The sequence below is a fragment of the Ambystoma mexicanum genome, chromosome 12, assembly GCF_040938575.1.
Source record: "Ambystoma mexicanum isolate Mex_15411 chromosome 12, UKY_AmexF1_1, whole genome shotgun sequence".
Taxonomy (NCBI): domain Eukaryota; kingdom Metazoa; phylum Chordata; class Amphibia; order Caudata; family Ambystomatidae; genus Ambystoma; species Ambystoma mexicanum.
This window is the reverse complement of record NC_090936.1, coordinates 469,485,117-469,505,661: the sequence shown is the minus strand read 5'-3', so window position 1 is coordinate 469,505,661 and position 20,545 is coordinate 469,485,117. Positions and strand designations below refer to the sequence as shown.

The following is a 20,545-nucleotide window of genomic DNA, read 5'->3' as shown; positions in this document are numbered from 1 at the left end:
ACACTTTTTTACTTATTGCAATGTCGTCAGCCCACAGGGTAAGCGAGTTGCAGCCCCTTTCCTGTAAACCTCCTCATACAATTTTTCATAAAGACAATGTTATTCTCAGGGTGAAACCTTCTTTTTTCCAAAGGTAGTCTCCGACTTCCACTTGTCACAAAAAATTACTTTACTAACTTTCTATCCACCTTCCCATCTGGGAAAAGAGCAGGAAAGATTACACAGAATAGACCCAAAAAGGTCTCTGTTTTTACATATCCAGAATGGCTACATTTTGCCAAAATGACCAATTATTAATTGGCTGTACTTGCCCCAAATTGGGTCTAGCTGTTACTAAACAAACCATATCCAGATGGATCATTCTGGCTATTGGTGAATGCTACAGATTAGCGGACAAGGACCCGCCGGACGACCCACGGAGCACATTTCACAAGGGACATGGCAACCTCTGCTGCTCTTCAAAGAGGTGTCCCTATCAAAGACATTTGTTCAGCGGCCACTTGGTCGTCTATTCATGCTTTTGTCCGACATTACTGCCTGTATTCGTCTTCCAGTCAGGGAGGACAATTTGCAAAAGCAGTCCTTCATCCGGTCCATGATTAGAGCAAAATTTAATTTGTACTACCACCACCAAATTATTACTGCTTTGGAAGTCTATCATAAGAGGAGGAATACGGGGGAGGACACAACCCATTCGAAGAACAAGTTACCCTGGTAACTTTCTTTCGATTGGATTTTCCTCCAATGGATTCCTCATCGCCGTTCCCAGCCTACCTCGCCGTACCATTTACGTGTTCTTACACGTTACGCTTTCTGTGAGCCTACGGTCTATGGTACGCCTGGTAATTTTTCTTCAGGAGGGGGAAAACAGAACTGAAGCCAACGGGCGCTGTGTGCTACTTATACTGATGATGGCGTTGACAGTCGAACGGAGGCCCTCAAGGGACATAAACTCGACGAGACGGCACATAGCCTTCGTCACTCCCCCCTCCCCTGCCTCCCCTGTGCCCACACCCCCAAATCAGCTTGAGAGATAATTATCATAAGACGAGAAATACGTGGGAGGAACATCCAATTGAAAGAACGTTACCAGGGGCAAGTTACTTTTTCTTTTTAGGGAGTAAAAATGTATGAACAATTCTAAATGGGGGTATTTTAAAAGCTAGTAAAAAAAGTTCACTGGAAAACAGAAATGTTTTGTAATAGTTAAGTTACTTGTTATTCATGCCCATTAAAAGACACACGTACAGGCAATAATAATAGTGCTTCCTTCCTGTGGTACTATGAGCACTACTGGTTCAAACATATCCATGGGGCTTTGTGGGTGAAAACAGTGGCACAATGCTCTACGTATCGGTTTCCTATTTTTTGTTGGGAGTATTTTTACTCCCGATTTTTATTTTCTGGGAGTATTTACCCTTTTTTAGAGAGTTAAAGTGGCCAATACACCCCTTATTTGTAGGGCTGTCGGGAGGGGGGAAATACTTGGTATACTGGATCTCCTTGTGGAACATTATTACATCTTCATAAGTCAAGGATACCTTCTCAGTTACAATAATGTCCTAGGAAGAAAGGGGTCCCAGGAGTAGGAGTACGTTCGTCATTATGGTGAGTAACCTTTTCAATTTTAACGATCAGATAAAGCATTTTCAATTGCTGCACCATTAGTACGTTATGTCTCTGTTCCCATTTCCTCCCTCATTTTGGTTTATCAAATGATTTTTCTTTGCTTTACATTTTTATATCGTTTGGCTTGCAGCATGTAAGCAATGCAATATGCTGAATTCATTTATAGTGGAATTTCCTGTTTGCTTAATGTGAAGAGCCAGTAACAAAATGTATATTTAATATTTTCATTTGCATCGTGTAGGTTCTGCATCTTTCTAGCTTCTCGTCCTTGGTTAACTATGTAAATGGTCTTTTCCCTTCCAGAGCCTAGCAAAAGATCGCAGAATGAAGCTTCTGAAGCAGCAGCACGAGGTGGCGGGTCTTTCCAGTCAGTTGGAGCATGTGGTGGGCTTCTCCAAGTGGGCAGTTTCCAGTGGTAGCAGCACAGCATTATTGTACAGCAAACGCTTGGTAAGAACTCAAGTATAACACTGTCTCTTGAACACTCTCCAGGAAGCCAAAAGACTGTTCAGAAAGTCGTACTCATGCAAGTAAGGTAATTCCTATCCAGTCCTATTTTAGGGCTAGAAATGCTCTTCCAAGCCAAAGGCAAAGCAGAGGGGGCCCAAATTACTTCCTTGGTTCACATATTGTCAACTATGCTGAACCACAAAACTACACTCTTAAGAAGGGATTTGGAATTTGCAATTTTAACCTGGAACCAACCAGGAAATCTGGTATTTTGCAGATAACCCACAGACTTATTATTTTTAAAGTATATGCTTACCTGGATTTTGCTTTGCCAGTACTAAGCTTTGTAGTTTTTTTTATTTCAGGGGAAAGCCACATCAGCATCAACACATATAATTCAATGGGTAACATTTCAGAAAAGTTTGCATTTCAGCACAGGCCAGTATAGGTCACCATAGAATTGCATACTTTGTAACAGTTATACACTAACACTCGCGTCAAGCATAACACATACCCTGACTGTGCCTAGGAATAAGGCATTTTCCATTGCTACTTAATGCTGCATTTCCCCTGCATCAGCATTTCAACAGGAGGGCTTTGCAATGAACGTTTATTCCCCACAGTAAAGCATTAAGAACCATTTTCTACCACCCCTGTTGTACACCTTTATTGTTTTATGGTGAATTGGCTAACCAGCTGTAAAAGCAAAATTCCATTTTGGGGGTTCCACAGTCTCATTTTATGGGACCCGTACTCTTTTTTTTTTTTTGCATTTTTTCCTTTTGGCTTTTCTAATTTATTTTGGTAGTCAGAGGGAGTTTTGCTGAAGTCCCCCTGCCACTACATCCCTTTTTACTCCTTAAGAGTATATAGTTCTGGCTCGACCACAAGGCTCCCAGACCAAGAGGTATGTTTTAACCAGACCCTGTGTGCCCTATGCTGACGATATCGCCCTACAGGGGTAGGCGGTTTGACATTTAATACTAATTATTTGCTTTTGGAGGGGGGGGGGCAAGCCGATTTACACATTAGCCAAATGTAGCTTCATGGTAGCCATTGGGGTACTAATACATATTATTAAGACCTACTCTGGGCCATTGTGTTTTAGGGGCTTTGTTTGCTCAGCCCAGGATGGCCGCTTCTATAGTGGTTTGAACTGTTCTAGGGTGGAGGGGTGGGGAGTGGCCTGAGCTCATGTAGTGAAGATGGGACTTGCCCGAGCTCCCGCTTAGATCTTGTAACTAGATCCTGAATGCAGCGCAGATTGAGGTGTAGAGCATTTCTGCTTGGATATCCTGAATGCTGACAGCTGAGACTGCAAACAAGGCTTTGCTGTGCTGATAATCGGTGTCTGGAAAGCTGGGAAGAGTTTTGAAGGACCGACTACGCTGACTCAAGATGGCGGCTGGGCTGACTACACAATACAGAACGGTCCCGCCAGAACCACAGCGGCGGGACTGATGCCCCTTCCTATCTCTGCACTGATTTTACTGCTGACGGACTGAGAGGAGTTTAAAAGGGAGTCACTGGGTTCTTACCAACTCAACAGCTGTGTTGGTGGCCTTGCCGGGTGCGCCGTTCCCGGCCTTGGAGACGTGGAGGCGCGGGTCTGAGCACCCCACCCGACCCACCCGGAAAGCAGGCCCGCATGGCAGTGGTGACATGGGTACTCTTGGACAAATCAGCCTTTACCTAAGCCGCTGGGGGCTTATCACGAGCGGGGAGATCGCCCACCACTTAAGATGGCAGCCAGAGAGTGCACTACCTACGCAGGGTATGGGGACTTCGGAAAACTGGTTTGGTCAACGATTCCCTGATCGCCCTGGGTGCATCGCAGTGTGCAAGAAGCAAGTTTGATGCTGACCACGTAGACTGTAGTATTATGGCACCCTGAGGCATTCGAAACACTTCAAGGATTGCGCTTAATTATAACTGTTGTACAGCCCCACTCCTTTTCCTAAGCCGTAACTACCTCTGCTCTTGACACCCCATAGAATTGCGCTGGTGCCACACTGTCTGCAGCAGACTAACAACCCCCCTGGACATATGCTTGGGCAGATTACCACTGGTAGATGCTAATACTTTTGGGGACTGTTGCAGTGGGGTCTGCATAGCCACTTTAGAATGATAAAACACAAGCAGTGTGATATTACAGGGACCGCTGGTGCTGCTCCTGTGTGGATGGAGGGGCTGTGACTGGCTCCTGCATTATATGCACCTTGAGGGGGAGAGGGTTCTTGCACTGGCTCTCGTGGTCCCACAATGCCTGAAGCGGGCTTGGGAAGTGGAGGGGCATCCAAGTAGGCTGCTAGTGGATGTCTGGCATCGCAATGCTACATCGCCTGTTGGAGATGCTGCAGGGGTGGTGGGGTTGCGTATAACTGACACTACCGAATTGTGACCCACAGCTTTTTATCCTTATGTCCTGTTGAACTGAAGCTGGCATTGGGTCCGCATTGCTATTGTTCGGCCTAGTGAAAACTGGCTGTATGTTAACCTGCCACACTGCAGCCTCTTGTGCAGGAACTCCCTGCCCTGGAGATCACAAGCTTGGCCCAGAAGAACATGACTCACCTTGCCATGTCGCCTACCAAGAAAAGAGTAGGGGTACAATAATGGAATCCTTTGCCAGTCAAAAGAACTCCTGTGACCCTGTCCTGACCGCGGAGCCCAGCCAGAAAGAAGCTCAAGTATCACAGACAGATCCCCAGCAGAGCAAAATACCAGCTGCCATTGCTGCCTTCAGATCCTCCTTGAACAGAATTGAGGAGGAAAAGTCAAGGTGCAGCTACTCTAACAAGATGTACTATCTCTGTCGGAAAGGGTCACAACTTCGGAATCACTCTTGAAGGAGACAGTCACCACCATGGACGACCTAGCTTTGAGGTTGAAAGCACTGGAGGCAAGTAACAACGCACTGGAACGAAGAGCTAAGGATGAAGAGGGCAAATATCATAGGAACAACATCTGGGTGCTGGGGCTGCCGGAAGGCACAGAAGGACCCCACCACCTACACCGAGAACTTGATACTCCAGGAGGTAGGCCCTGATAAATTAACACAAGGATTTGTGGTTGAAAGAGCCCACCGTTCCCTCCAGAAGAAACCTCCTCCGGGATCGTATCCTAGGCCTGTCATAGTTGGGATACTACATTTCTAAGATAGGGTGGTGATCTTGCAATTTTCCAGAGAGTGCGGGAAGATACGGAGGGGCAACTCATCGATCGTCATATACCCCGACTACACACTTATGGTACAGAAGAGGAGAAACGCATTTGTGCCCAGCAAGGCGAGGCTCAGGAAATTGGTGCTTAAATATGATCATGTATCTGGCCAGACTGAAAATATGGTTTAATGGAAAGATGCATTTTTTCGATAGTCCGGAAGCAGTAAATATGTGGATTGACCATAATGACTTGTCTGGAGGTGAGGACACTGATAGGCAGAGGAACAAAGTAACAGCCCCCCTGAGCAAAGGTAGGAAGCAGCCTGCTCTGGTCAAGAATGGCAGGAGGAATCCTGCATGAATGTACTGGACACCCCAAAGTACTGCATTAGCTGCATAGCGGGAATAAATAAGATGAGAACAATTATGTAAAGAGATTGAAGAACGACGTAGATGTCATTTCATCGATGATGCCCAGCTCACTGCAGACTGTGCGCTGTATAAAGGTGGAGACGAGGTGTTGTTACCCCCTTGGTGAATCTGACAACCCAAAGTTGGATGACACTTGGTGCCAGCTGGTTGCTGGTTTTTTATCCTAGTACCCAATGGCTTTATGGGTACAGGTGTGCCTGAATAGCGAATTCCTGTTGGGATTTGTTTAGACCCCAGGTTAGGAGCCCTGTTTGGGTTATGTTTGGTTACACGAGGCTTGGCGCCAAAAAACACTGTGATGGTGGGTGTGTTTTAGAGAGGAAAATCGGTGCACTGTGGGCTCATACTGTTTACATTGGACACAGGCGTGAGAGTGTGATCCTGGCAATGAGTGCCGATCATTGTGAGCTGTTGTCATGGGCAGACATTGTTAGGGAGAATTCTCTGTAAAGGCTAATTTCCCAAACCTAGTGAGCCCCCCAGCAGCTTTGCTGGATTTTTGGTGTTTATTTTTTTCTCCTGCTAAGAGTGAGACTCTCTTTCTCCCACTCTTAGACATGATTAGAGGTGTTCCTTTGACTTTTTGTGTGTTTTATGGGCTATTGGGTCCTTTACCCCATAGGGCTTCATGTGATTTTGGTATGTGGGTTACATAGCACCCTCCGTGCAGTAACCCAGGGGTGTCGTAACGACCCCCAAACATAGACTCCATACCCTGGGACTGACTACTGTCTCCCAGGGCATGTAAAGTCACCATTGGCTTTACTAGTCTTAAATTGTGAACAGAACCAGTACAAACCATCATATTGTGGACGTACTGGTCGGGGCAATTCGATTGCCCCGGGGTCTGTTGTTCGAGGGGGCACTGTCCAGTCCCCCCCGACCGAGTTTTGGCTGGTGGCAGTGGATACTACTTTTTATATTCGACCGCGAATATATTCCTATGGGATTTTCCCATTGTACGAGGCTACCACTTTTTAAAATAGCCTCGAACATACTGCTGATTTATTAAATTAATATAAATTCACTGGTTGGTATTTTTTGCCGAAACTCGGTTCCAAAATGGCGTTTGTGTTCGCTTCTGTGACTCCAACCCAAGTCGAGCCCTTTGTTCCACTTTTTGGCGGGCTTCTCCACAGAAGCCTCCAAAAGTGGTGCCACTCTGTCTGGGTACCACAGGGGGTGTGGGAGGGGGTTTAGGCACCCTGGACTGAGTTGCCTTGGCAACTCAAGTCGCACTCTGGTGTGATTGGCCCAGTGGTGAGCCGCCCGGCTCACCACTTAGCATGTTTGAGTGACAGCTAGGACTGATGAATGGGGGTTTTCTGCATAAAAGCAGGGCTTTGGGGACTGGAACTTCAGAAGTCCCCACAGGACCTAAAGAATCGGAGGAGGGAGAAGTTGAGCCGCCCTGCAACAACGACACCACCGGTGGAGCCCTGCTGAACCGTCTCACCACTTTTCCCGACGACAGAGGAGATCTCCAGTCCGAAGAGTCTACTTCCTTTGACTGGTGTGGATAACCAGTTTGCCCGTCTTTTTGCCTTCCTGGATCATCTCATGGCTGCCTTGCCTGTGCCAAGCATCCCGGCAACCGGAATACCACTGTTTACGACTACCGCGAATAAAAGGGTAGTACCTTTTAACCAGAGAACTCCGCGGCTGGTTTATTCCCTGGCAGTGCAACGACCTTCATCTTTCCTCCACGTCGAGACCTTCTCTTCCTCTGGACGAAACACCGACTTGCACCCGCTGCCAGGAACAACTGCCTGCCCCCGCTGGAGCGTTCTTCCCATTTCAGGTACTGTGTCCCGCCTGGCTTCCCTTGTGACAGATAGTTCAAGGTGACAGTAAATCCTCGACTTTCTAACCTGAGTTAGCCTGGGCCTGTTAACTAACTTTTCCTGACTTGATCCCATCTTTTTTTGAACTATCCACAAAGACTCAGTGGGGTGTGATCCTGGACACATTTCGCTTGCTCTCTCGAAGAGTGGGCCTGGCATTTGAACTTCCTTGCTCTCCAGTAGACTTTGCCTAACCTGCCTCACTGTGGTTCTTTTAAAAGTATTGGAATTGTGTGCTTTCATAACTCTGCCTTGTCCCTCCCTTTTTTTTAAAAAACGTATTAGAGTGCCATCTTAAGTTAAGCACTCACCTCTGTCTGAAAATAAGTGGTGTTTCTCACTAAGACTTGTCTAATAAGTAATCAGGGTTGTAGATCTATAATAGTGACTGTGTGTTGAATTTACTTACCACTTTTTGTGCTAGTGTAATTTACAAGTGTGTCTTTAAATAAATAATTATATACTTTTACACCAAAGATCTGGTCAGTGTTTGCTTGTGCTACTGTATCTCTGTACCTATTGTGTATACTCTATATACTGTCTAACTCTTCTTGAGAGAAGTCTGGCTGCTCAGCCACAGCTACCAGGTAAATCTAGGTGCTATAGACTGCTACCAATTGGGTTTACTGCCAACACCTGTAGTCTTAAGCCTTTTGCAGTGGTCCCTAAGGGAACTGCACAGGTTTCTGCCTAACAGACATACGGTGGGCTCACCTGGGAGTACTGTAGGGAGACTGCTGAATCCTACGGCACTGATTAGGATAATATCCTGGAACCTGAGGGGATTGGGATCATACATGCGCAGAAACAGGGTGGGATCTTACCTACGTGCCGGTCAAGTGGCACAGCAAATAGAGCGCTTGCTTTGACATCCGTGCAGAGCCTGCTAACACAGGTTCGAATCACAGCAGGGCCAAACTCAGCCTTTCATCCTTCCGAGGTTGATAAATGAGCACCACACACCGTTGTTAATAATTAGCAGCACTCGGATACCTGAGGGTTCATAGCGCTATATAAATGCCAAATTATTATTATAATTATTACGTCAGAAGAAGATAATCTATTGCCCTCTTACATGAGACTCACTTACTAGCAGGGGACCAATAATTGTTCATAAACTGATGGAGAGGGGCCGGTTATGGCTCTATATATTCTAAATTTGTAAGTGAAGTGCTAGTATGGATAGATTCAACGACCCCCCCTTCCAACCTCTAGAGGTGGAAACAGACAGAGCGGGGGGGGGGAGGGGTATACGATTTTACGTGGTCACCTTGGTCACAGTGAAGTTTGTGTTGTAAACTCCTACTTCCCCAATCACACGATTCCGGCCCACGTCTGCTCATTGAGCGTCGGATTGCATTAAGACGGGACATCTTATTTCTATGGGGCGGCGACTTGAACTGCGTTTGAGAGCCATCGCTGGACAAATCTCCCCCTGCTACTGGAGCCCTTAATGTCTGAACTAGCCTTGGCAGACATCTGGAGGGAACTGCACACCGATACAAGGGGATATTCCTTTTATTCACCCAGTCATAAACTGCACATAAGAATACACTACCTGTTTGTAGGTGCCGAACATCTAACCGAATACACTAGAGTGGACTATATGGGACTTACAATATCTGACCACTCCCCACTGGTGGTTACGTGGTAGAATAGGGGACCCAGGCCCAGGATCCCAGCATCGCGCGTGCTTGCAGGCGCTCTACGGGATGATCTTTTCAGGGAGAAACTACAAGACACACTGGTTCATTTCCTGGAGACTTATGTTGGAAGTGTAGACAGCTGGGGCACTGTTTGGGGAAACTTCGAAAAGTGGTGATCAGGGGGGAAATGATAGCTAGTGCAGGGGGCATTTGTAGGAAACTGAAGGAAGACCTGGAGGCTATTGAAGATGGGATCCACACTCTGGAGGCTCTGCATCGTGGGTTGCAGTCGACGGAAGAGGATCTCATCGGGATGCGGTTGTAGTGTGCGTAGGCTTGGGAGAGGTTTTCTAAATTTGACTATGCTACACAGACAGCACAATTGCATGCTGAGGGAGATAAAACTGGGAGGTTGTTGCCGTCGCTATGCAAACGAGTGCAACCTGAAAGAACAACTATATTATACGACAAATACGGTGCCGCATGGCGATCCTAATCGGCAATCAATGACAGATTTTCCACGGTTGATGCCCAACTGTACGGACACGATAAACTGATACATCCAGAGGAACTAAATGCTGCATTTCCGCAGATTTGGCTCCCGAGGTTCGCTGTAGGACAGGTGGCTGTTATGCACCAGCCTATTTTCTTGGAAGAACTGGAAGAGGCGGTCACCTCCCTTTCCACCAGTAAGACCCCAAGGAGCGATGGACTCCTGGCAGAGTTCTACAAAGTGTATAGCTCCATGTTAGCCCTGACACTAATGAAGGTCTTTGAGGAGGCATACGAGAACGGCCTGCTCCTGGCAAGCATGAAGGAAACTCTGCTACCTATTTCTAAGCCTGGGAAATGGACAAGAGAGGCTTGACTCCTAACGTCCCCTGGCAATGCTAAATTAGGACGTGAAAATCTTCACTACCATATTGGCTCGCCGTTTGCGCAAAGTGATTGCTTCCTTAATAAATATAGGGTTTGTGCCTAGTCGGAGCACTGCTTTCAACCATCGCCGAATATAGCACGCACTCTTACGTTCCGTCCCCTTTCCTGCATACTGCATGGGCGTCCCTCCTAGGGACGGGAGACTGAACCTTTTTCACCAGAAAAAAAATCTTCTTCCCCTTTAAATTTAGAGGCGCGCTGGTGTGCGGCCCTGGGAGCATGCACTCCCCAGTCTCCGCCCACCGGTGCCACTCAGTCCTCTTTTCCGTGTCGACTGGAACGAAATGCTTTCACCAGCGCTCCCGGGTTTGGCTTCAGCCTTGTAATTCCACGCGCTCTTCCCCGGATTCTGTCTTTGTCTTTTTCTTCTAATCTTTAAACAGGTACTCGGTCCTCTGGTGCCACGCTCCTCCTTGGCACATGCCTGCTAGGGGCTCTTCCCCACGTCCAACCCCCATGCGCTGTGCCTGCGCTACCTTGGCACGGACCACGCTGGGAGGGCTGTACTGCATGCAACACACTTACACTGCAAGCTCTGCAGAACAGGTTAGCAAGGTGGAGGGAGCTCTTCGAGAAGTCGCCTCCAGAGGACTTGAAGAACTTTGTCAAGCACAAGTCAAGGTCCAAGGTAGAGCCGCTTTTTTCCAGCGCACCCCGCAAGTGTGATTCTTTTCCTAGGAAATGTTTCAGTGGGAGGTGCTATTCAGGTTCTCCCACCATCGCAGGTTCCGAGGCTCATCTAGCTACCCGCCACCAGGCTGAGTGGGTCACTAGATCCTCCCGCAGACAGTGCTGAGGGACCGCAAGGTTCTTTTACCAGGCTTCCATCCGAGGGGCTACGCCCTAACACCAGACAAATGTCTGAGGGGGTGCCTGTACGCAGCACTACCAGCCCTTCAGCTGAGGGTTCTACACCTACTGGGTCTGGTCCATAGGTGCAGGGTAGGCCTCAAAATCCACTGCCAAGAGACCTGGAAGAAGCCGGTCCCAGCGAGCCAGGCACCGTGACTCAGGCACGTGGCATGCAGCTCGACAAGATGGCCACCGCGCCAGACAAGATGGCCGCTCGTCAGACACTGAACCCTTTTGGGGAGCAGGTAGGCGATAGTGTCCAGGTGGGACTGGTCTCAACCAGGTACATGGCCTACAGCTTATCCTTCTACATGGCAAGGCAGGTACCCCCTGTAAACAGTCAGAATATGCACAGGCCCCAGCAGCCAGCTGGGACTCCATCAATATCACCTGCCACCCCACCAGCCTGTGAAGACAGATTTTTTGAGAAGTTCTCACGCTGATGAGGTCCCCTCAGATGAACTGCATCCTTCGAGATGTTATTAGGGACATGCTTCCACCAATACCCATAGTCATTCCACCTATGGCTCTGGCACCTCGGGCTCTGTCGCAGTCTCACCTGCCCCCTGCGGCACCTTCGATTAGGACTCCCCTGCCACCCACACCTCTGGCCACTCCACAGCAGCCGCCTCCGACTCTGGTCTCCACACCTCAGCCAACGGCTCCCAGTAATCCTCCACCAGCGCCAGATCAGTCATCCACCCTGGTGGACACCGATGAGGAGGAGGACCCCGACACACCCTCGGCAGCCAAGATCTTCCACAATCGACTTGCAGGTCTGACTGAATACTTGGGGCTTCCACAACCCGAGGTTGAACAACCTAAGGCTGGTGTCCTGGCTGAAGTCCTCACTCAACGCCCCGCAGCTAGAACGGGGATTCCGATACAGAAGGATGTTGTTGCCTTGGCCAAAAAGGGCTGGCTGAAACCCCAATCAGCGCAGTCAGCAAACAGGCGCCTCAACACCAAGTACAGGCTGTTAGGGAGAATTCTCTGTTTGGGCTGAATTTCCTAACCTAGTGGGTCCCCCAGCAGCTTTGCTGGATTTTTTGGGGTTTATTTTTTTCTCCTGCCAAGAGTGAGACTCTTTTACCCTCACTCTTGGACATGATTTGAGTGTATCTCTTTGATTCTATATGTGTTTAATGGGCTATGGGGTCTTTTACTCCATAGGGCTTCATGTGTTTTCGATGTGTGTTACACAGCACCCTCAGTGCAGTAACACAGGGGTGTCATAGTGACCCCCCAGTATATACTCCATACCCTGGGACTGACTACTGTCTCCCAGGGCATGTAAAGTCACCATTGACTTCACTAGTCTCAAATTCTGAACAGAACCAGTACAAACCATCATATTGTGGATGTACTGGCCGGGGCCATTCGATTGCCCCAGGGTCTGTTAGTCGAGGGGGCACGTCTCCGTCCCCCCTGATCGAGTTTTGGCTGGTGGCAGTGGATACTACTTTTTATATTCAACCGCGAATATTTCTCTATGGGATTTTCCCATTGTTCGCCGGTTTATTTAATTATTATTAATTCTCCGGTTGGTATATTTTGCCAAAACTCGGTTCTAAAATGGCGTTTGTGTTCTCTTCTGTGACTCCAACCCAAGTCGAGCCCTTTGTTCCACTTTTTGGCGGGCTTCTCCACAGAAGCCCTCCAAAGTGGTGCCACTCTGTCTGAGGTACTTAGGAGGGGTGGAGGGGGATTTAGGCACCCTGGACTGAGTTGCCTAGGCAAGTCAAGTCGCACTCTGTCCTGATTGGCCCACTTAGCATGTTTGAGTGACAGCTAGGCTGAGTGAATGGGGGTTTTCTGCATAAAAGCAGGGCTTTGGGGACTGGAACTTAAGAAGTCGCCACAGGACCTAAGAATCCGGCGAGGGAGAAGCTGAGCCGACCTGCCACGACGACACCACCGGTGGAGCCCTGCTGGACCGTCTCACCACTTTTCCCAACGACAGAGGAGATCTCCCGCCAGAGAGTCTTCTTCCTTTGACTGGTGGGGATAACCAGTTTCACCGTCTTTTTGCCTTACCGACGCATCTCGTGGCCGGCTTGCCTGTGCCAAGTACCCCGGCAACCGGAATACCACGTTTTACCACGACGGCTGGTTTCTTCCCTGGCAGTGCAACAACCTTCAGCTTTCCTCCAAGTCGAGATCTTCTCTTCCCCTGGACGACGCTGAGACTTGCAACCGCTGCCAGGAACAACTGCCACCGCTGGAGGATCCTTCCCACTTAAGGTACTGTGTTCCGCCTGGCTTTCCTTGCCACCGACTGTACGGGGTAGATTTAGCCCCCGGCTTTCGAACCTGGGCTAGCCTGGGACACCCTGGCTAAACTTTTCTGAGCCTCTCTAAACTCTTTTCGAACTCTCTGCAAGACTCTCAAAGCTTAGTGTAACTGTGTGATCTTGGGCGCATTTGTGCTCTGCTCTCTCTAAGAGTGGGCCCAGCCTTTGGACTTTGGCTCACAAGTGACTTTTGCTCTTCTGCCTTGATAAGTGTTCCTAAATCTTAGAGTGGTGTATCTTTCCATATTCTGTCTTTTTTCCCTCCCTTCTTCATGAACTTATTGGAGTGCCATCTATAGTTAAGCGCTCACCTCTGTCTGGAAATAAGTGGCGTTAACTAAGACTTATCTGATAAGGAATAAGGGTTGTATATATTATAATAGTAACTGTGCTTAGAGTGTTTTACAATAAGAATGCTGGAGTGTTTCAAACTGTGTTTTTAAATAAATAATTATATACTTTGATACCAAAGCTCTGGTCAGTGTTTGCTTGTATTATTGTTTGAGTGCCTATTGTGTATACTTTGCATACTGCCTAACTCTTCTTGAGGGAAGTCTGACTGCTCAGCCACAGCTACCAGGTAGATCTGGGTGGTACAGACTGCTACCAAGTGGGTTTACTGCCAACACCTGTAGTCTTAAATCTTTTGCAGTGTTCCCAAAGGGAACTGCACAGGTTTCTGCCTAACACAGGCAGTTGGAGGGGGGATACACTCTTGTTGTCAGCACACCCGGGCGCACGCTCCTCAGTGAATGCTGCAGCTTCCATCTACTCCAAGCCGCAATCTTCATCAGCCACCTCGTCCTCGCCACTGCTAGGCAAGGAGGAGAAGATCTTGGAGGCGTATGGAGAGAAGCCCTACTCCAACGCCTCCCTGCACTTTCGTCAAGCAAATGCGGATGCCATGCTCGCAGCCATTAACCAGAGTCTTTGGTGAGAAATGGCAGACTTCCTTCCGGAACTTCTGGTGCACAGTCCGGCACGTTTGAAGGTGGGGCTGGCTGAAGCGAAGATGGGGCGGGGCTGGCTGAAGTGAATATGGTGGCTCAGGACATCATGAAATCCACAGTCTTGCTTATCGATACCTCATGCCGTTCCATCTGCATTTCCACAGACATGAGAAGAACGGCCAGGCTTCGGGCTACCAAGTTCAACCTGGACGTCCAGGAACGCATATTGGACCTTCCTTTTGAGGGTAGCAACCTCTTTCATTTCTCCATAGATGAGGAATTGGATAAGAACAGTACACAGACTGCAAAGTTTTTATCCATCCTTACAAAGTCCACGGCCAAGACTTTCAGTCAAACGCACCAGCGTTCCGACAAGGGTTGGGCCTTGGGCGGATTCCAGGCTTCCAAGAAAAACAGTCTAGGCAGCCCGACTGCTCTCTGAGCCAACACCGCTGCAAGCAGCAAAAGGCGGTGAATAAGGGCTTCTTTCAGTCCCCCTCCTCAGCCTCAGAGGGGAAGAAGGCATGACACTTCCCTCCAGACCCACATGTTTCCGGTGGGGGGCAGGCTTCTGCTCTCCCTGCACATAATTGGCGCGCTCCTTTCAGTAGTTTCCACAGGCTACTGCCTACCGCTCCCTCCCTTTCCTCGCTCCTCCCCTCCACTCCCACAGATTGGGACAGCAACTCAGTTGGCGGAGATCCGATCACTCGTAGAGTGCCAGGCAGTCGAAGTCCCACCCTCCCAGCGGGGTATGTCCTTCTACTCCACAATTTCTGCCATACACAAGAAGAGCCAGGCTGGCCTGAGAGTTGTGTTGGACCTTTCCACCCTGAACCTTTCCCTCCACTTCAAAAGTTCAAGATGGTTACCACTGCGCTTATTGCAGAGACTCTGTGCAAGGGAGACTGCATGTGCTCCCTGGATCTGAAGGACGGGTACTTGCATGTCCCAATTTGGCAGCCCCATCGTCTTTACTGAGGTTCAGGACCATGGGCTTTCATTTCCAGTACAAAGTTCTACCCTTTGGCCTCAATTCAGCCCCACGGGTCTTTACCAGGCTTATGAACGCAGTGGCAGCCCTTCTCAGGGCCCAAGTTCATATCCATACCTAGACGACTGGCTTGTCAGGGCAAGATACCCGTAGGCGGTCTATCACACATCCTCCGCCCTCATGAACATGTTACACGACTTTGGATTCTCCATCAATATCAAGAAGTCTCAGCTCGAACTGACGCAGTCTCTACCGTTCCTGGGCCTCATTTGGGATGCAAGGTCCGAGAGAATCTTTCCATCAGAGGACAAGATCGCAGCCATCAGGAGGGCCACAATTCCCTTTCTCAGCAGAAGGGTGACCTCAGCTTGGTGGTACCAACCCATACTGGGTATTATGGCAGCATGTGTTCTGGCAGTGGCCTTCACAAGACTCAAAATGAGATTACAGCTGCACTTCGCAGCCTCATGGAATCCGGAGCGAGGCTTGCAGGCAGAACTAGTCAGCATTCCTTCCTTCACCAGCGCCCAATCTGGTGGAGCACAGACTGCAACCTGAGGGTAGACTGGCCCTTCCGACAACCAGCACAGCAGATTACCATCACCACAGATTCGTCTTTTGGGGGATGGGGGGGGCTCGGGGGCGAACCGGGACAACCACAGCCTCCACAGTCTGGTCACTTCAGGAACAGGGGGCCCATATCGATTGGCTGGCACTGAAGGCCACCTGGCTGGCCCACAAAGCTTTATCCTGCTGCTCATTAGCATCAAAATGATTCTCATTCAGACAGACAACACCACCAGCATGTACTACCTCAACAAGCAGGGTGGCACCAGGTCCCCTCCGTAATGCACCCTGTCGGTCAGCATCTCGGAATGGGCACTGGAGAACAGCATTCACCTGACACCGATCCACCTCCCGGGGGAGTTGAACCTTGAGGGGGACAGGCTCAGCGGGCTGGGGGCAGACAATTGAGAGTGGCATCTGAACAAACGTCTTTCCGAAGATCTTCAGCAGATGGGGCCATCTACAGGTGTACCTCTTTGCCACCAGGTTCAACAGGAAGTGCCCTCAGTTTGCATCCTGGCAGGGACAAGGATCTAAGTTCTCTTGGTGCTGCATTGCAGATAAGTGGGACAGCATGGACCCCTATGCCTTCACGACCAGGCTACTGGTACACAAGGTGATCTGCAAGATAAGGGAGTCCCCTCACCGCAGCATCATTCTGGTAGTTCTGTGGTGGCCTGCAAGGCCATGGTTCTCGGAGCTGCTCAGCCTGTCGGACCAGCCTCCGATACACCTTTCACTGGGCCCAGTTTATCTCCTATCGTAGCAGGGGGGCATGGTCATTAACCCCTCCCCCCTCTGCAGAAGTTGCCCTTTGCAGCATGTTTCCTGAGCAGGTCACGCTGAAGTATCTGTGCCTCTCACAGGCTAATCTAGACATCATTCAGGGGGCTAGGAGCGATGCCACTAGGAGCCAGTACAAAAGCAAGTGGACTAGGTTTTGCCACTGGGCGCAAGCTAGGAAGGTTCATCCTCTCACTTACTCACTGGATGATGCGCTTTCTTTCTCAGCACACCTCGCACACTCGGGGTGCAGATACACATACCACACTTATCTAGCTGCCATCAGAGCCTAGACTTTTTCTCTTCCGCCAATCCAGTGGTTAAACGACATCTGACGGGCATCACTAGGCTCTACCCGCCCATTAAGAAGCCCCCACCCTGTGTGGGACCTCAATATAGTTTTGGGCGCCTTGGCGCATAAACCTTTTGAGCCAATGGCGTCTGCGGACATCAGGCTGGTCACCATCAAGACAGATCTTTTGGTAGTCCTGACTTTGGTGAGGCATATCGGCGAGATCCAAGCTCTAGTGGCCTCTGAGCCATACACGACTATTCATAGGGACAAGGTGGTCCTCCGAACACACCCCGCGTTCTCACCTAAAATAGTCTTGCATTCCACCTGAATGAAGAAATGGTACTCCCGACTTTCTTTGCAGAACCCAAGGACGATGCTCAGAGGGTTCTGCATTGTTTAGATTTCAGGCGAGCGCTGAAATTCTATCTTAACAGAACCAAGAGCTTCCGCAAGTAGGACGCTGTATTTGTCACCTTTGGCGGGTCAGTGCCAGGTTATCAGGCCTCCAAGGCCTCCATAGCAAGGTGGAAGGTCGCAGTCATTAAGGAGGTATATGGGGCAGCACAAACCGCTTCCGGCTAACATGTACGCCCACACTATCGGAGCCAAGGCCACGGCAGTCGTATTCCAAAGAAATGTCCCGTGGCAGCTCATCAGCAGGGCGGCCACGTGGGCCACCCCCTCGGCTTTCTGCAAGCACTACTTTTTGGATGCTGCCTCCAGGGCGAATGCGGCTTTCAAGCAGGCAGTACTACAGAACTTGTTTTCTTAAGGAGGGTCACTTCTCCACTCTGGGGCTACGTACAGTTGTAATCGCCCATGCAGGATGGAGGAAAGGGGACGGGACGTAAGAGTAATTATAAGTTACTCACCATAGTGACTCCCCTTTACTCTATATTGCATGGGCGTCCCTCCTAGGGACGGAAGACAGAACCTTTTTCACCCGAAAGAAATCTTCCCCTTTAGAGGCACGCAGGGGTGCGGCCCTGGGAACATGCGCTCTCCTGACTCAGCACACCGGCGCCACTCATCAGTCCCAATTGACGCGTCGACAATATTTACCATTGCCTAATGACAAGTTTTATTAGGGGGAGGATGGTGGGACGTATGGAGGAAAGGTGACTATGGACTAAGAGTATGTTAGTCACTACGGTGAGTAACTTATAATTGATCAGACCATTGCTCAGACTGTGCGGTATGTGGTGGCATCCCTTGATGCTGTTAAAGCTTTGGATTCAGTCTACTGGGAGTGGAAATTCGCAGCGTTCAGAGGCTTTGGGTTCAGGGAGAGTTTCATACACTGGGTTGAAATACTGTACACGTCCGATGGCCAGGGTAAAATCAGGTGGACAAATATCAGAATTATGGGGATGAAAGAGGGTAATCCATCCGGGATGCCTGCTCTGCCCGATGTGTATATACTGGCCCTGGATCCCCTGGCGGTGTATTTAAGACAAGAATACTTGGGGGGCTGGTATAGTGATTGGAGGAGCCAGGCAACTTATATCACTATATGCTGACGATGTACTACTATACTTAAGTGAGCCAGCACATAACCTGCCTATTGTACTAGATGTCCTCGATGAGTTTGCAATGCTCTATGGGATCTCTTTCTGCATGCAGAAATCGTGCCTTTTTCCCTTGGCTGGACTCCGGGGACAAGTGATGGCGAGTTTACCAGACCTAAGGTTGAAATGGGACATATACTCCTTAAAATATCTGGGTATCCGTATAGCTCACAAACCATCTATGAAATTCTGGGTTAGACTCCCGCTCTCTCTCATGGGCCGGGTTGCCATAGTTAAGATGATCGTCCTCCCACAGTTGTTATATGCTTCAACAAATGCACATTATTATTTAGAAGCTGCATTGTTTTGCACATTTTACACCACTCTGAGACTTCTTATGTGGGCCGAGATGACACAGACTCACTGCCTACCTAACCGGGACTGTGGAGTGCAGCCCCTGCAGATTGAGCTTTATTATCTGGCTGCACAGCTTCGTTTTGTAGCTATGTGGCTGGCTGATGACACTACACCCGAATCTAGATTGCTCCAGACACTTGTACGGTGTGCTTGGCTCAAAGAGGCCCTATGGTTCCCGGAGCGCTGTATGGGTCCCCAGTCTCCGTTAGTGGTATTGGGCAGGCAGATTTGGATCAGGGTGCTAAAATAGTTGCATTCCCGACACCCTTATTCACTGAATGTCCCTATTGTGGCTGATGTTTGCGCAAGCATGGATTAATTGAGGGCTGCCAGGGGATGGGAGGAATTCGTTATATCCACCTGGGGAGACATGTATGAAAACAGGGCGTTCCGGGACCTAGAGCGATTGATGCAGGAGGAGACGTTAGTAGATGATATTTACACTACCATGATGATTAAAACTTGTTCCCCTACTATCATTACGGCAACCTGTGAATTCATTAATGCTTCATCATCAGGCTCTGTACCTCAAGATCTTAAGAAAGCATGGGTTATGCCCATTCTAAAGAAGCCAGGCCAATCAGTGGATCTCGCTAATAATTAAAGGCCTATTACCAATTCTGCCTTTTTACTTAAGATCCTTGATCGTGTGGCCTATATACAGATATCCGTTCACCTAAAAAAAAAAAAAATATCCTATAATAAATGATCATCAGTCCGGGTTCCGTGTTGGCTTTGGTACAGAGATTGCCCTATTAGAACTTAAGTCCAAGTTACTATCTCGTATGGATCGCAACGAGGCTTCTTTAGTCATGCTACTTGATCTCTCTCCGGCCTTTGACCTGGTGGATCATTCAATCATGTCAACCAGGTTGTACGAGGTCGCTAATTTTTCCCCTATTGCAACTAACTGGGTCTCATCATTTCTCAATAATCTAGACAGTAGGGTGTTTTGTGGTACGGCAGAGTCTGAGCCCATCACGATTTCTTGTGGGGTACCACAAGAGGCTTGTACCTCTCCATGTTTCTAGAACATCTTCACTGCCCCATTGTTTGCGATGTTAGATCACTAGAACGTAATATTCACTAATTAGGCGTATGACACACAATGTGTCATCCCGTTATCTGGCTCTCATGAATTGGATGAATTGGTCATTCAAAAAGTCTTTACTATTATTGAAACCTGGATGGTTATCAATAAGCTAGCACTGAACAAATCTAAAACTAAACTTCTCGTTATTGGATCTTCACAGATATTTAAAAAACTGGGTCCTAGTTATGATAGTTTTCAGCTAGGAGACGAAACTATCATACCGTTAAAAAGTGAAAACGCTTGATGTTACGTTTGACCAGAGATTATGTATCAAGCAACACGTGAGTAGTTTGGTCTCCTATTGTGCCTATTGCGTAAAATTGCTGGCACACTTAAGACCTTTTATCTCCCAAGAAAACACACTATTGCTAGAGCTATAATAGGATCCAAAATAGATTATTGCTCAAGTCTTCTATTAGGATTAGATAAATCCGATCTCAATAAACTTCAAGTATGTCAAAATGGCGCTGTTAGAGTTGTTATGAAACTCAAGCGTAGAGACCATATTACACCAGCTAGACAGGCTTTACACTGGCTTCCAGTGGAGTCTAGAATCCAGTGCAGAACCCTGACGATTATACAAAAATGTCTACAGGGTAAAATGCTGGATTACTTACAACAGCTCCTCTCCAAAAGAACTAATGTAAGAACCCTGAGATCTAATACTCTGCTCCTTCTACTTGTTCCA

At 48.6% G+C, this 20,545-nt stretch overlaps 1 protein-coding gene across 1 annotated transcript in view; it reads left to right on the top strand.

Moving 5' to 3' along the window:
- TRIM24 (tripartite motif containing 24) overlaps positions 1–20,545 on the top strand; it is a 1,617,419-nt gene that overhangs the window by 545,758 nt on the left and 1,051,116 nt on the right. Inside the window, exon 7 of the mRNA XM_069628744.1 lies at positions 1,933–2,079. Coding sequence (XP_069484845.1) covers positions 1,933–2,079 — 147 coding nt within the window. The remainder of the gene's footprint in view (positions 1–1,932; positions 2,080–20,545) is intronic.